The sequence below is a fragment of the Paramormyrops kingsleyae genome, chromosome 4 (genome assembly GCF_048594095.1).
Source record: "Paramormyrops kingsleyae isolate MSU_618 chromosome 4, PKINGS_0.4, whole genome shotgun sequence".
NCBI classification, from domain to species: Eukaryota; Metazoa; Chordata; class Actinopteri; order Osteoglossiformes; family Mormyridae; genus Paramormyrops; species Paramormyrops kingsleyae.
In genome coordinates this window covers 38,158,238-38,172,780 of record NC_132800.1, presented here as the reverse complement: position 1 = coordinate 38,172,780, position 14,543 = coordinate 38,158,238, and the positions used below count along the sequence as shown (strand labels likewise).

The 14,543-nt window shown below is 44.0% G+C and overlaps 1 protein-coding gene across 1 annotated transcript; it reads right to left on the bottom strand.

The window, feature by feature from the left end:
• Window positions 1-600: 600 nt before the first annotated feature.
• Window positions 601-14,024, bottom strand: LOC140588837 (NLR family CARD domain-containing protein 3-like). Its single transcript, XM_072711286.1, has 7 exons — window positions 13,976-14,024; window positions 13,568-13,796; window positions 9,789-11,508; window positions 8,050-8,223; window positions 3,688-3,861; window positions 3,286-3,332; window positions 601-1,389 (listed from the first exon to the last, which is right to left on the bottom strand). Exons 2-7 carry the CDS (start codon window positions 13,662-13,664, stop codon window positions 872-874), a joined length of 2,730 nt encoding a protein of 909 aa, XP_072567387.1. The 5' UTR covers window positions 13,665-13,796; window positions 13,976-14,024; the 3' UTR covers window positions 601-871.
• Window positions 14,025-14,543: the final 519 nt, after the last annotated feature.

Genomic DNA, 14,543 nt, shown 5'->3' with positions numbered 1-14,543 from the left:
TTGATTGATCAATCACTTTCTTTCTTTCTGAGATGTCAGCAGCCACACCACCTGTAGCTCAGACCAGCTAATCCAGCTGAAGAAGTTTTGGGCCTGGCCAGTACTTGGATGGGAGACCAACTAGGAAAGCTGGGCTACTGCTGGAAGAGGTGTTGGTGTGGCCAACAGGTTAGTCCACCCTGTGGTCAGTGTGGATCCCAGTGCCCCAGTGCAGTGATGAGGATACACACAGATTAAAGTGCACAAACACACACACACACATACACACGAAGTGTCCAGTTAGTGTACACATGCACATACACACACATACCCATATATTGTGCCTGGTTAAGGTCGTTATGCTGGTTAGATTTTTCCCCATAGTAATGAACGGAGAGTCCACACAAAGATATAATTACAAACCTGTGTGCGTGATCTCTTATGTCTCCAGTTAAATGATTATTATATACATTGATTTAGTGTAATTGTGTTAGTTATGTTAAGCTGCAGCAGTAAAGTGAATTTAACTTAATCCACCAGATTGTGGTTTCATTATGTTACTTAGTTGTGCTTTGGGTGACGCTGAACCAGGACATTAATAGGACAGACCAGAAAGCCTTTATTGTCATTGTACATGGAGGAAATACAGTAAATAGACATAAATATATAAAATGTACAAATACAGGGGAGGGGGAAAACCCCCCCACTCATCAGGATTACATTTAGTTACATTTTAGTCAGAAAGAAAAACTATAAAACTATATTTTTCATGTTTATTCAGCTCGCTGAACACAGGCATTTATTTTAGTTAAACGTACATTTCAGAGTAAAAAGGATTATAAAGGTTAAAAAGCAGAGATTTTACCTTTTTGCCAGGAGAACCAGCAACACGTCACAGTGACACTGAAGAGTTTATATGAACATAAAACCCTGGATAGAGGGGCTCAGTGAATGAGGAGGTGAATCTGTACAGGGGGGTCAGTCCATCAGAGGAGACTCTGTAGAAGGACAGAGCACCAGCCCCCCAGTCCAGATACACTCCTACTCTGCGGGAGCCTGAGGGCCGTATGGGTATGACAGTCCGTTTATTATTGTGACAGACAGAGTAACTGTCAGGATTACAGTACAGACTCCATGACTTGTTATTGTATCCAAGCAGACAGTCACTCCCTCCTTTCCTCCTGATTCCTTTATAAGTCACTCCTATCCGGGCTCCATATCCATCCCACTCAGCCTCCCAGTAACAGCGGCCAGTCAGACTCCCTCTGCACAGAACTTGGGGCCAGTAAAATCTCTCTGGATGATCAGGATATGGCTGCTCTTCTTCCCCCCCTGTCACCTTCCTTTTCCCCTCTGACAGAGACAGGACTCTGTGTGCTGTGTTTGGGTCCAGCGTCAGCTGGCAGGAGTCTGTAGGCAGGAGGAAGAATTATTAATACCATCAGGCAGCCTGTATTTTATGATTCTGTATAATATAAAAGCAGCACGGCTTCCCATAACGAAGCGGGAACTGAAGTTTAAGAAATAGCTCAGGAAATATCAGACGGCGCGCGACGCCAGCGGGAAGAGCCGCCAAAATTGTGCGCAAGCTAAACTAACAGCTTAATTACGGGTAAATAAAATTACAGAGCAGCGACATTCATCAGACATATTCACCACAAGCATATTTACCACAAAAATTCAGCACCAAAGATTAATACTAAAAGTGAGTGTCTTTACTTTAAAATATAACCTTCCTTCGAACCGTACGCCGCTTCACAGCAGCGCTGCCCGCAGACTGAGGAGAGAATCCGGCATCAGCACCAGTTTAGAAGAGAGAGAGGTAAGGAGCATGAACTGATTGCATCTGGCTGCAGACTCCGCCAGAAGGGTCTCTACTGTGGGGCTGGAAACTCCACTCCTGCCCGGACACGACACTACTAAAGAGAACTCAGTAGGCTGGATTATTAAAGCTAGTTCCCGATGTTGCACTGACGTCACTCCACGCTATTGTGGAGGTCAGGTGATTCCGCCGCCCCCTAGTGGTGGTATATCCTATGTTATACAGAGTGATACGATATAATCCTAGTGGAGATAATAATAATAATAATAATAATAATAATAATAATATCCTATATTATTATAATACATTATTGTGATTTATTGTAAGTAATAATAATACTTATATAATAATATAATTATATATAAAATGTATGAATGATTAACATTATACAGACACACATTTATGTACATATATAATTATAATAATTAGTAACAATAATAATAATATCTCTATCCTATACTTCGGCTCTGTTTCTGAAGTTTGCATAACGTCATGTTCGGCCCAGGAGTGGAGGTCATGTGATTTCTGGTCCCACAGTGGAGATCCTCCTAGCGGAGATGCCCAATGATCTGCAGCCAGACTATTCTCCCGGTTTGGGGGAGACTACGGGTACCATCTAGGAAAATACTAACGAATCTCAAAAAGATAAAAGTAAACTCACTGCATGTGCATGAAGAACAAATGCAAAGGATTTCTTTGTGAAATCAAAGAATTATATCAGAACATATTTTAACCCCCCCGCGACCCAGTAGGATAAGCGGGTAGGACAATGGATGGATGGATGGATTTTAACCCTGTTACACTTCCACACAAAGACGATATAAGCATCTATAAAGTATTGGTTTGTACAAAAAAAAGATTAATGAATTTATAGTATTTTTGGTGATGTTTGTTTTGTCTATGAGTAGCGCGGTGGCACAGTGGTTAGTGCTGCTGCCTCACAGCAAGAAGGTCCTGGGTCCTTTCTGTGTGGAGTTCACACGCTCTCCCTGTGTTTGCGCGGGATTCCGCTGGGGACTCTGGTTTCCTCCCACAGTCCAAAATCATGCAGGCTGATTGGCGAGTCTAAATTTTTTGTGTGTGTGCCCTGTGGTGTGTGTGTGTGTGTATGCTCTGTGGTGTGTGTGTGTGTGTGTGCCCTGTGGTGTGTGTGTGTGTGTGTGCATGCCCTGTGGTGTGTGTGTGTGTGTGCATGCCCTGTGGTGTGTGTGTGTGTGTGCATGCCCTGTGGTGTGTGTGTGTGTGTGCCCTGTGGTGTGTTGGTTCCCGACTGTGCCCCTTGTTCCCGGGATAGGCTCCGGTCCCCCCTCTGTTTTGTTCTTTCCCTTTGGATTCTGTCTAAACTGTCACACACAGAGAAACTCACCTAAATACAAACATGGAAATCCATCTACATACAGTGCAAAAAGCCACATTCATTACAACAATTGCATGAATACAATCATAAAATGGTATTATTAATTAAAACATGCAAACACACTTACATTTCTGTAAGCCTGGTCTGGTCATGCACTCTCCACTGTGGTCCACACTATAGGAGAATTTAGAATTTAATGATCAGTGGTTATTGTTGACACACCACAGCACACAGTGCACAATAACAAAATGTGTCCTCTGCATTTAACCCATATGTGACATTGTGACATAGCAGGGGGCAGCTAATTCAGCACCCAGGGAGCAGTGCTTGGGGGCGGTACCTTGCTCAGGCTACCTCAGTAGTGCCGTGCTGGTCAGGGATTCCATCCAGCAATCTTTCAATTACAAGTGTGCTTCCCTAACCATTAAGCCATAACATAGTACTGCTGTATCCATTTATTTATTGGTGCCTCTTCTTCACATACATGCATAAGTATCTGTAGTGTGTCAGACACACACTCTGTACTCACTTCAGCTTCTCCAGTTTACAGCTGGGATCCTCCAGTACAGCAGAGAGCAGCTTCACTCCTGAGTCTCCTGGGTGATTGTAGCTCAGATCCAGCGATCTCAGGTGTGAGGGGTTTGAACTCAGAGCTGAAGCCAGGGAAGAACAGCCTTCTTCTGTGACTCTACAGCCTGACAGCCTGCAGACAGACAGACAAAAACTCTCCAATAAATAAATATCATCTCATCATTAAAAGTATTACTTTTAAGCAAATATGTCTGGACTAATAAATATTTCAAAAATTGCAGTTTGCAACATGGAAAACTAAGTAATACTGACCTCAGTATCTCCCGTTTACAGTGTGGAATACTATCTCAGTTGTACTGTCAAATACCCATGGCCTGTGGTTTAACTTGTGTGCCAGTTGCAGTGTTAATGTGAAATACCAGTTTACTATTTGACCTGACAAATATGACAAACCTCAGTATCTCCAGTTTACAGTACGGAATACCCAGTAATACTGACCTCAGTATCTCCAATTTACAGTGTGAGATTCCCAGTAATACTGACCTCAGTATCTCCAGTTTACAGTACGGAATACCCAGTAATACTGACCTCAGTATCTCCAGTTTACAGTGTGAGATACCCAGTAATACTGACCTCAGTATCTCCAGTTTACAGTGTGAATCCCCCAGCCCAACAGAGAGCAGCTTCACTCCTGAATCCTGCAGGTCATTGTCACTCAGGTCCAGCTCTCTCAGGGGTGAGGAGTTTGATCTGAGAGCTGAAGCCAGTGCCTCACAGCATTTCTCTGTGAGTTCACACCGGTCCACCCTTAGGAAAATGAAACATTTATAAAACCACTTTTTGCATTGCTGTACTGTATATTATGGGGGCAGTGTGTGGCTCAGTGGGCTAAGTCTGTGTGCCTGCAGTCAGAAGATTGCTGGTTCAAACCCAGCCTCAGCATGTCTGTGGAACCTTGAGCAAAGCCCCCATAACTGTCACATTTCTTCATCTATTAGCTCTGTTAACCAACACAAATCGTGTGCTAATAATTATTGGTTTCCAGCTTTTCTGCTTAATGATTTCTAACATTGTTTGACTGCTGACACACGACTCGGGGTCTGGAACCAAACTCCTGGGGAGGGACTGGGCTCTATTCCACTCTGGAGCTGCCCATGGTGAGAGGTGGAGGGCAGGGGTGGGTCTACTTATAGCCCCCCGGTTCGGTGCCAGTATGTTGGAGCTCACCCCAATGAACGAGAAGGTCACCTCCCTTCGACTTCGAGTCGGGGGACGGGCTCTGACTGTTGTGTGTGTTTATGCACTGAACACCAGTTCAGAGTATGCGGCGTTCTTGGACACCTTGGATGGGATGTTGGAAGGCGCCCCCTCTGGGGACTTCATTGTCCTGCTGGGGGACTTTAACGCTAACGTAGGTAATGACAGTGACACCTGGAGGGCTGTGATTGGGAGGAACGGCCTGGCCGATCTGAACCCAAACGCTGCTCTCTTATTGGACTCCTGTGCTGACCACAGTCTGTCCATAACGAACACCGTGTTCCAGCATAAGGGTGTTTATAAGGGCACCTGGCACCAGAGCACCCAGGCCACAGCGACATGGTCAACTATGTGACAGTAACTGATGCGAATGGCACTTTGTCACTTAATATCTGTTGTTTACTGTTTCATATTCTTTTATTTTTATTTTCATATTTATTCTTACACTTTTACTTTGTCTGCTTTTACTTTATGCATTTTATTTGTTATCTTTTCTGTTAAGCACTTTGAATGACCTTGGTGTATGAACATGTGTTATACAAATAAAGTTTACATGAACTGACATAAAATGCTCATTCTGTACTCACTTCAGCTTCTCCAGTTTACAGCCGCGATCCTCCAGTACAGCGGAGAGCAGCTTCACTCCTGAGTCTCCTGGGTGATTGTAGCTCAGATCCAGTACTCTCAGGTGTGAGGGGTTGGACCTCAGAGCTGAAGCCAGGGAAGAACAGCCTTCTTCTGTGACTCTACAGCCTGTCAGTCTGCAGAAAGGAAATCACAAAATATCAGACAAAATACAGGTGGCAGCGACCCATCAAAACACCAGTGCTGACGTGCCCAAAGCCACAGCCTGACTGGGACCAGTGACTGGCCTGGACCCCCCCAGACCAAACAGCCATTCAGCACCTCCCCCTTTTCCTCCATCCCTGTTCTCCCTGTTCCTTATAAAAAGCTGCCATTTGGGTGCATTATTCTGCACCCGGGTTCACCTGTGTGCCTCTGTTCCTGCAGCCCCCACACACTGTTCACTGAAGCTCACCTTTTAGCCTCACTGACTGTGTAGAAACAGACATGAATAATCAGCTCAGTTCAAAATTAAACCATCCAGTGACAGCGAGCCACTGCATTAAACTTAGACCTGGCCTCCCTCATCCACAGTCCTGCCACAAGAAGAGCTCTGATGGCAGAGAGGATGAGGCCCTGCAGTGACGCCAAGAGCAAACAGTGTGACGCCACAGGGGCAGGAAAGTCGGCTAAATCCCAAAGAGGACGATCAGCACCACAGCGCCGGACAGAGACCACAAGATCCCCACGATCGACTGCAGAACCACCCATGAGGAAGTGAGGAATATCAACAGGAGGCGGCTGGCAGCTGATTACAGCCTCAGAGAGGGGGCGGGATCGCCTCCCCCAGCACGGCTCAGAGCCTGCATTGTGGGCAGAGGGGGGGAGAGGGTGACTGGTGAGCAGCCTGCTTGTCGTCTCTCTCTCTCTGAACACAGACGGCCTGGAGGATGACCACCCAGAAGGGACTGCCGCCCCCCACCTGCTCAGCCAGCGACCAAGGAGCCGAGCCCAGCCGCGTGAGGAAGGAGCTAGAATCCACACTCCAGCTGCCCTTCCTAAATGCCCCCCTCATCCCCCTAAAATAAAGACCGCCCCTTTGGGGGTGTCCATATGGAATATTACATGGTACTGTATAACACATAAAGAATGTAATCATTAGGACGCCATTAAGAAAATGTAACCAGAAGCTGATGTAAACCATACAGAGTGTGACCTTGTAACCTTTAGGGAATGTGGACCAATTACTGCTGCTGTACAATGTGATTAAAAATAGGTATGAATGAGCACCTTGTGTTAGCTTAGGAGTTTCTGTATCTGTCAGCTGTCTCATGTTAGCCTCCGTCATGTGAATATGCACTTTAATTAGTTTCACAGCTTCACAGTATTTTGAAGGCCCAGAATGTTCCATTCTGTAGCTGAGCATCTCAGCACCAGCTGAAACTGCCAAGACTTTTTATCAGTGAAACCTGGGAAGTTTTGCTTTCCTTAGTGTCCTGGGCAACAAAAAAAATATTGCCTCGGTCATGTTTTCTAGAGGGTTAGACAAGCAACAGAAATGACTGTCAGGTGTCAGCCATCTTTCTGCCAGGTGTCCCCAAACTGACTAGGAACTCTGACCGGAGGAGATGTGAACATCCCCAGCAGCTAATGCAGGCCTGTCAGGCCGACCTACCTGATGCACATCTTGTTTTATAATAAAATCATACAAATCATAAAGTTAAAAGTTAATTGCAAAAAACATTATAGATGCAACAGTACTTTCAGGAATCCTGTTTGACAGACCTTAACACATGAACATTTTAAACACTGTGGTCCACACAGATCTGTACAGTGCAGTGAGAGCTGATTACAGGAGTGATTCCTCTCTCATAGCTGACAGGCAGCTGATGTGACACAGGAAGGGGTCCATGCAGCAGGCACCCAAAATAAAGGAGGATTTTATTTGGTGTAATTCCACCTGAGGAAATGTGATTTAGGTTCCTCTGCTATGAAACTGTGAAAAGTCCAGCCCAGGTATTTACTCTAGTACACAGTGTAAAAATATTAAGTCAGTATAACAATATTAAAACAAAACATTTACAGCCTGCTTAGTGGGAATGAAATGGTGTGAGTGTAGCGGTTCGCTTGTGTGACTTGCATTACAAACGTCACAGAAACACTTTATAATATAAAGTACTGACATAGTTCATGCTTAGACAGCTTGGATTCAGGATCAGCCGAATTACTGGTTGAGGCACTTCAGACATGAGAGGCTCTTATAATATTAGTCCTGCTGATGCATCTAGAGGCCTAAACAGGAGCTTAAGTCAGAGTAAATGAACTGGCCATGTGGCTGATCCCTCAGCCCTTCCCAGCCCTTACTGTGTCTGCAGGGTGGAGGGTGTCTCAATTGTACTGTCAAATACCCGTGGCCTGTGGTTTAATCTGTCGCCCAGTTGCAGTGCCATCATGAAATACCAGTTAACTATTTGACCTGACAAATACGACTGACCTCAGTATCCCCAGTTTACAGTGTAGAATTCCCAGTAATACTGACCTCAGTATCTCCAGTTTACAGTGTGAATCCCCCAGTCCTGCAGAGAGCAGCTTCACTCCTGAATCCTGCAGGTCATTGTCACTCAGGTCCAGCTCTCTCAGGGGTGAGGAGTTTGATCTGAGAGCTGAAGCCAGCGCCTCACAGCATTTCGCTGTGAGATTACAGCTGTTCAGCCTGCAAAAGGAACCGTGTTATTATACACACACAGACCAGTATATATATCCTACACATCAATGATACAAAATATCTTTCAGCATAATAAGAGGCACAGAATACAGTTCAAAGAGAATTAGTAGCTAAACACAACAATACATTAAATAGCCACAGTTAGAAAAGAGATTAAATATGGTACATTTTTCATTTTGACCAATCCTCTGATGGTCATCATGTTCCCTGTCATGAAGAATACAGTGAACATTTTCGTTTCAAAGCACAAATATCCTTTAAGGTTTTGTGTGCCAGTTACCCTTCATAAAGCTCTGAGCAGCTCTGTGGCTCAGTGATCAGCAATACAGCCGACCATCTAGGGTTTCGGGTTCAGTTCCTGCCTGAGATGTGTGTTTGTGTGTGTGTGTCTGTGTGTTTATGTGGGATTTGAATGATGTCCAGAGGAATTTATGTTTTTTAAATGACACCTGAATTCCTGATCTTATGAGTGAAATCATTTTTTTTCTGTATTGATCTACCTGGGAACTTATAAAATCACCAAAACCCTAATTGTAGGACTACCAATCCTTTCAGATATGCCTTTAAAAGGAACATTCATTTAAAATAATTATTTATGAAAAGTGATACTTCATTCATCCCCATGGGGAAATTGTCTTTTCACCCATCCCATTCTGCTCCCTGAGACACACAGACACACACAGGTGAGAGGAAGTTTGGGGTCACAGTGCAGGGTCGGCCAGCATCCAGCGCCCCTGCAGTGATTGGCATTAAGGGATTTGCTCAAGGACCCAGCGATGACATCACTCTGCCAGCCAGGAGATCTGAACCAGCGGCCTTCCACTCACGGGCACAGAGTCCCAACATTCTGTGAAATTCTGGCTCTTGGCTGTTTGTCACATAAAGGACGGTCATGGAAAACCTGTCACTTTACTACATCACTAACTTCAGTCAATATAAAATCTGGTTTACAGATTGTCATGGTGAAAAAAATCCAGCCTCGTGATTAATCCACAGGGGAAATAAATGTAAAATTTTCATTATATACTTTAAACAATGTTAATATATAACGGCCCAACTGGAGGTGTTGTTATTGGTGGGATAGCTCATAGAGTTTCTTTGTACATGTACTGTGACAATAAAGATATTCTGTTCCATTCTCTCCTCAGCCAGGAGCAGCTAAGGCCAGCAGAGGGCGACAGTGAGCAGCCAGAGACAGCAGTCATACAGAAGCTCCCAGTTCTGGGCTCCATCACATGAACACAACTGCTGACAATAACACTCACATACCACTTATACACTCTGTGGATAAAGAGCCCTCACTGTTTCTATAGCAGGTTAGGATGATGTGCCTGTGATCAGAAGGCAGACTGGATGGGAACGGAAATGTCACTTTTTTGTTTGTTACTACATCACTGCCTTCAGTCATTATAAAGTCTGTGGTCCAGATTAGCTACTGCTATAGAAACAGATGTAGTCGAGATTATCAAAATAATAATATTCAACAGACATTTCAAACATTATTCATGTATTACTGCCAGACCAGACATGATTTCCATCCCCTCGTCACTTACAGAGCCGTCCTGGAGTTCTTGACCACAGGCAGCAGCCTCCAGTGCTCTTCATCTGATCTGACGAATTTCTTCAGATCCAACACATCCAGCTCCTCATCTGACATCAGCATCACAAAGGCCAGAGCTGAGTACTGTGCAGGTGAGAGTCCTTCTGCTGAAAGACGCCCTGAATTCAAGTATCTTTGTACTTCCTGTACTAGAGAATTGTCACCCAGCTCAGTCAGACAGTGGAAGAGATTGATGGTCCTTTCTGGAGATAAATTTTCCTGTATTTTCTCCTTGATGTATTTGGCTGTTTTCCTAATGTTATGTGAGCTGGTTCCTGTCTGTCCCAGTAGTTTTTGTAACAGAGTCTGACTGGAGTCTGTTGAGAGGCCCAGGAGGAAGCGGAGGTAGAGGTCCAAGTGTCCATTCTTGCTCTTTAATGCCTGATCCACTGCAGTCTTCAGCAGTTTAGCTGATGAGTTTGACAGAAACACATATAAAGCAGCGAGATACTCCTGGATGCTCAGATGCACAAAGCAGTACACCTTCTCCTGATACAACCCATATTCCTCTTTAAAGACTTCTGTGCACACTCCAGAGTGAACTGAAGCTTCACTGACATCAATGTCATTCTCTGTCAGATCTTGCTCATAAAATATGAGATTGCCTTTCTCAAGGTTGTCAAAAGCCAGTTTACCAAGTTTCGAAAGGAATTCCTTGCTGTGTTCATTAAGCTTGGTTTCATAGTTTTTCATATACTTGTCTTTTTTTAAACTTGCTTGAAAGATCAGGAAGTGTGTGTACATTTCAGTCAGAGTCCTTGGAATTTCTCCCCTGTCAGTCTCACTAAAAAGCCTCTCAAGCACAGTGGCTGAAATCCAGCAGAACACAGGTATGTGGCACATGATGAAGAGGCTCCTTGATGATTTCACATGTGTGACAATCCTGCTGGCCAGGCTCTGGTCACTGAATCTCCTCTTGAAATACTCCTCCTTCTGGGCATCACTGAACCCTCGTATCTCTGTCACCCGGTGGATGCACTCAGGAGGTATCTGATTGGCTGCTGCTGGCCGGGAGGTTATCCAGAGGAGAGCGGATGGAAGCAGATTCCCCTTAATGAGGTTAGTCAACAGCACATCCATTGACATTTTCTTTGTTACATCAAACCAGCTCTCATTGCTCTGAATATCTAGAGGAAGGCGACACTCATCCAGACCATCAAAGATGAACAAGACTTTGTACTTAAACAGCTCAGTGGATTCAAGTGATTTCAGTTCTGGGACAAAGTGGTGAAGCAGTTCAATCAGACTGTATTCCTCCTTAATCAAATTCAGGTCCCGGAAAGGAAGAGCAAATATGAAGTGAACATCCTGGTTTGCTTTTCCTTCTGCCCAATCGAGAATAAATTTCTGCACAGAGACTGTTTTCCCGATACCTGCCACCCCTTTAGTGAGTACTGTTCTGATAGGTGTCTTATGCCCACATAAGGGTTTAAATATATCATTGCACTTGACTGTAGTATCTTCTGTTCGCCTTTTCTTGGATGCTGTTTCAATCTGTCTCACTTCATGTTCATCATTGACTCCTCCAGTCCCACCTTCAGTTATGTAGAGTTCTGTGTAAATCTCACTGAGAAGTGTTGGCTGTCCTTCCTTAGCTTTCCCTTCAAATACACACTCACATTTCTGCTTCAGGTTACTTTTGATTCTGTGCAGATATTGCAGCATGAGCTGTCCTGAAAAGGAATGAGAGGAAAAAGCACTAATTCTTACTGGGATCCCCTCCCATATTTTCCAAAAACACACTTTTTTACACATACAAGTTCAGATAATTCACTGCGATAAATGTGAAATGTAAAGTCTTACCATACAAATTTTACTGTAACACCATGTACAGTATTGTGCATAAGTCTTAGGCAGACAGAGAAAATGTTTAAAGTAATGCTGTCAACAGTAACGCATTAATGCTTGTGATTAATCAGGAAACCTTAATGCTGTATTTTGTTTTTAATGTAAATTAATCATGTACGCTGATCCAGGGCCGTAGGTCTCGTATTGTGGTTCTCGGCAGACCGAGCAGCGGCAGCGAAAGACGAGGAGGCTCTTCTGAAGGGGAGAACAATATCCTGTTATTAAGTCCTTAGAAAGACTAACACAGGTACTCAACAAGCACCAAAGCACCATAAGACGGAAACACAGGGAGGTCAGATCCCGGACAGTAAGGCAGACAGACTGTGGGTAATTTATATAATGACTAAAGACACGTGAGGATCGGCAGGATTCACGCGAGACACAGGCAAGGGTACACAGGACAATGGGGAACAGCACAAGGATTTACAATAACAAACACGACAGGGCCGGCGAGCATGCTGGGATATGCTAATAGGCCCCCGCTATACGGAAGCCCTCCCACCAGCGCTACAGTGTTAACAGTGGGGGGACAGGTATATCGGGAGCAGAGGTGTGACGTCACGTCGCATTATAGGGCTAGTATGGTGGTTTAGTGTGGTGTCTCTCTGCTTACGGGTCTGTGACAGAGCGTCTGCCAGCAGGGGGCGTGTTTCCTAACTATGTAAGTCAGCTACTGTGCTTTTGGGAAATGCAGCCCAGAGAGGGAGACTGAACCATTTTACCTTTGTCCTATGTTAGCTTTCTGTTCCTATATCTTATCTTAAATGGGTCGGTGCCGATCCGTGTCTCAAATCAGCCATGAAATACCCTCAAAACAATTATTTATGATCCAGTTTGTTTAATACTTCTTGGTTACCTTGTTAGGCTTCCTTATCCATGAAAAAAATTGGTTTTAATATTTTTGGTGTGGCTTTCTGGACCTTTCTTTTGACAGCATACCTCTTGTTTTCAAAAAATTGGTAAAATATTTTATTGGTAAAATAAACCTCAAGAGAATTATATAAATGAAGCGAATTGGTCTTATCTTGCCTCACATGTATGGGCATGCCTTGCCTTGATTTTGTTTTAATTTGTTTAGTTTAAATAGAGGTTCCTGATAAGTCAAAAAGGCTTGATGCAGTACACAAATCTATGTGGTGCTTTTATGCCTTTTTAACTTACAAACGGGTCGGTGCCGACCCAAACACGATAGCAAGGTAGGGGGTCTCTTGGTGAAAATGGTCAGATAAAAACGTACATTATGTGATGACTTAAATTTGTTGTATGTGTTTTATTTTTTTGTGAACAAAGAATTCCAATTATAATTCAGAAATCATCAAAATGAAGATGTTATATTATAAAAACACGATTCCTCTGACCAGTTTGTCCTGCATTTCTTTGTTCTAAGACCACACATGTATTTGTTTCATCTTCCAAAAAATACCAGCAAAAAGCCGACCACCATTTTAAATGTGTGATTAATCATAATTAATCACAGCCTATTATTGTGATTAACTGGATTTTTTATTAATTGACACCACTAGTTTAAAGCCATTTATCTGGGAAGTAAGTTGCTCTGGGAAAAAACCCTAAATCATCACTTCAGCTCCCAAACCTCCTCAGGGCACCACAGCCAGTCCATGTGTTCCTTACATTCCACCACCAGCTCACTTCATTAACTAATTAAATTAGCTAAAACTGACAATCAGATATTGATTAGCCATATGACGTTTGCTAGTGGTCAAGTAAAAAAATACATGGATGTATGATTTCTACAAACACTGCGGTGACTTTAGGAAAGTTTTTGGATTGGCTCACACACCAACATGAAGAAGATCCTTCTCTCTGGCTGCCTAAGACTTTAGCACAATACTGTACATGTACAGAATGTTATGAGGCTCTTACTCTTCTCCAGCATGTCAGCGAGATCATTTTGCTTCATGGTCCTCAGGATGTACAGTGAGATCTTCAGAGCTCCCTCTCTACCACAGGTCTTCTGCATCTGACCATCATTGTCCAGGTCATTGTCCTCCTCCAGCTGAGGCTCAGAGCATTCTGGGTAATTCTGATCTAGGCACCTCACAAACTTCTTCAGCTCATCCTTTAGGAACTTTACGGCTTTTTCCTCTAGTGACTAAAAGAAAGTCACAGTTAATTATTGCTACTTGCATCAAACATTTTCAAAGTTTTACTTGTGAACCATAGTTTTAAATATATTTCCTTTAACAGGATGAATTTCTTATTATTCAGCTTTATAAAATATAAGCTAATTTTCATAACAGTTAAGAAAACATATCAGCAACAAACACAGACCTTCAATATGGATGTTAAACCCAATTTATCATGTAGATCTGAACTGCATTCTTCCTCTTGGTCTCTGTGAATAAGGCAGAAAAATTAATCGAATTCAATCCAATTCAAATTTATTTACATTTTCACAATATTATACTGTCTCAAAGCGCTTTACATCGTCCCTGCCAAATGCCCCCAGAGAGCCAGCCAGAGGTGACAGTGGGTTTTTTTGAGGGGGGGGGCAGCATGTGGCTCAGCAGAGTAAGCCTCTGGGCCCGTGATCAGAAGGTTGCTGGTTTACACCCAGCCTCAGCAGAGTAAGCCTCTGGGCCTGTAATCAGAAGGTCGCCGGTTTACACCCAGCCTCAGCAGAGTAAGCCTCTGGGCCCGTGATCAGAAGGTCGCCGGTTTACGCCCAGCCTCAGCAGAGTAAGCCTCTGGGCCCGTGATCAGAAGGTCGCCGGTTTACGCCCAGCCTCAGCAGAGTAAGCCTCTGGGCCCGTGATCAGAAGGTCGCCGGTTTACGCCCAGCCTCAGCAGAGTAAGCCTCTGGGCCCGTGATCAGAAGGTCGCCGGTTTACGCCCAGCC

Coding starts and splice junctions, on each gene's coding strand:
- LOC140588837 (XM_072711286.1), bottom strand. CDS start 13,664: ATGCAGAAGACCTGTGGTAGAGAGGGAGCTCTGAAGATCTCACTGTAC. Junction 8,224..9,788: donor AAGAACTCCAGGACGGCTCT/GTAAGTGACGAG, acceptor TTCCTTTTGCAG/GCTGAACAGCTGTAATCTCA. Junction 1,390..3,285: donor CAGACCAGGCTTACAGAAAT/GTAAGTGTGTTT, acceptor TCCTGCCTACAG/ACTCCTGCCAGCTGACGCTG.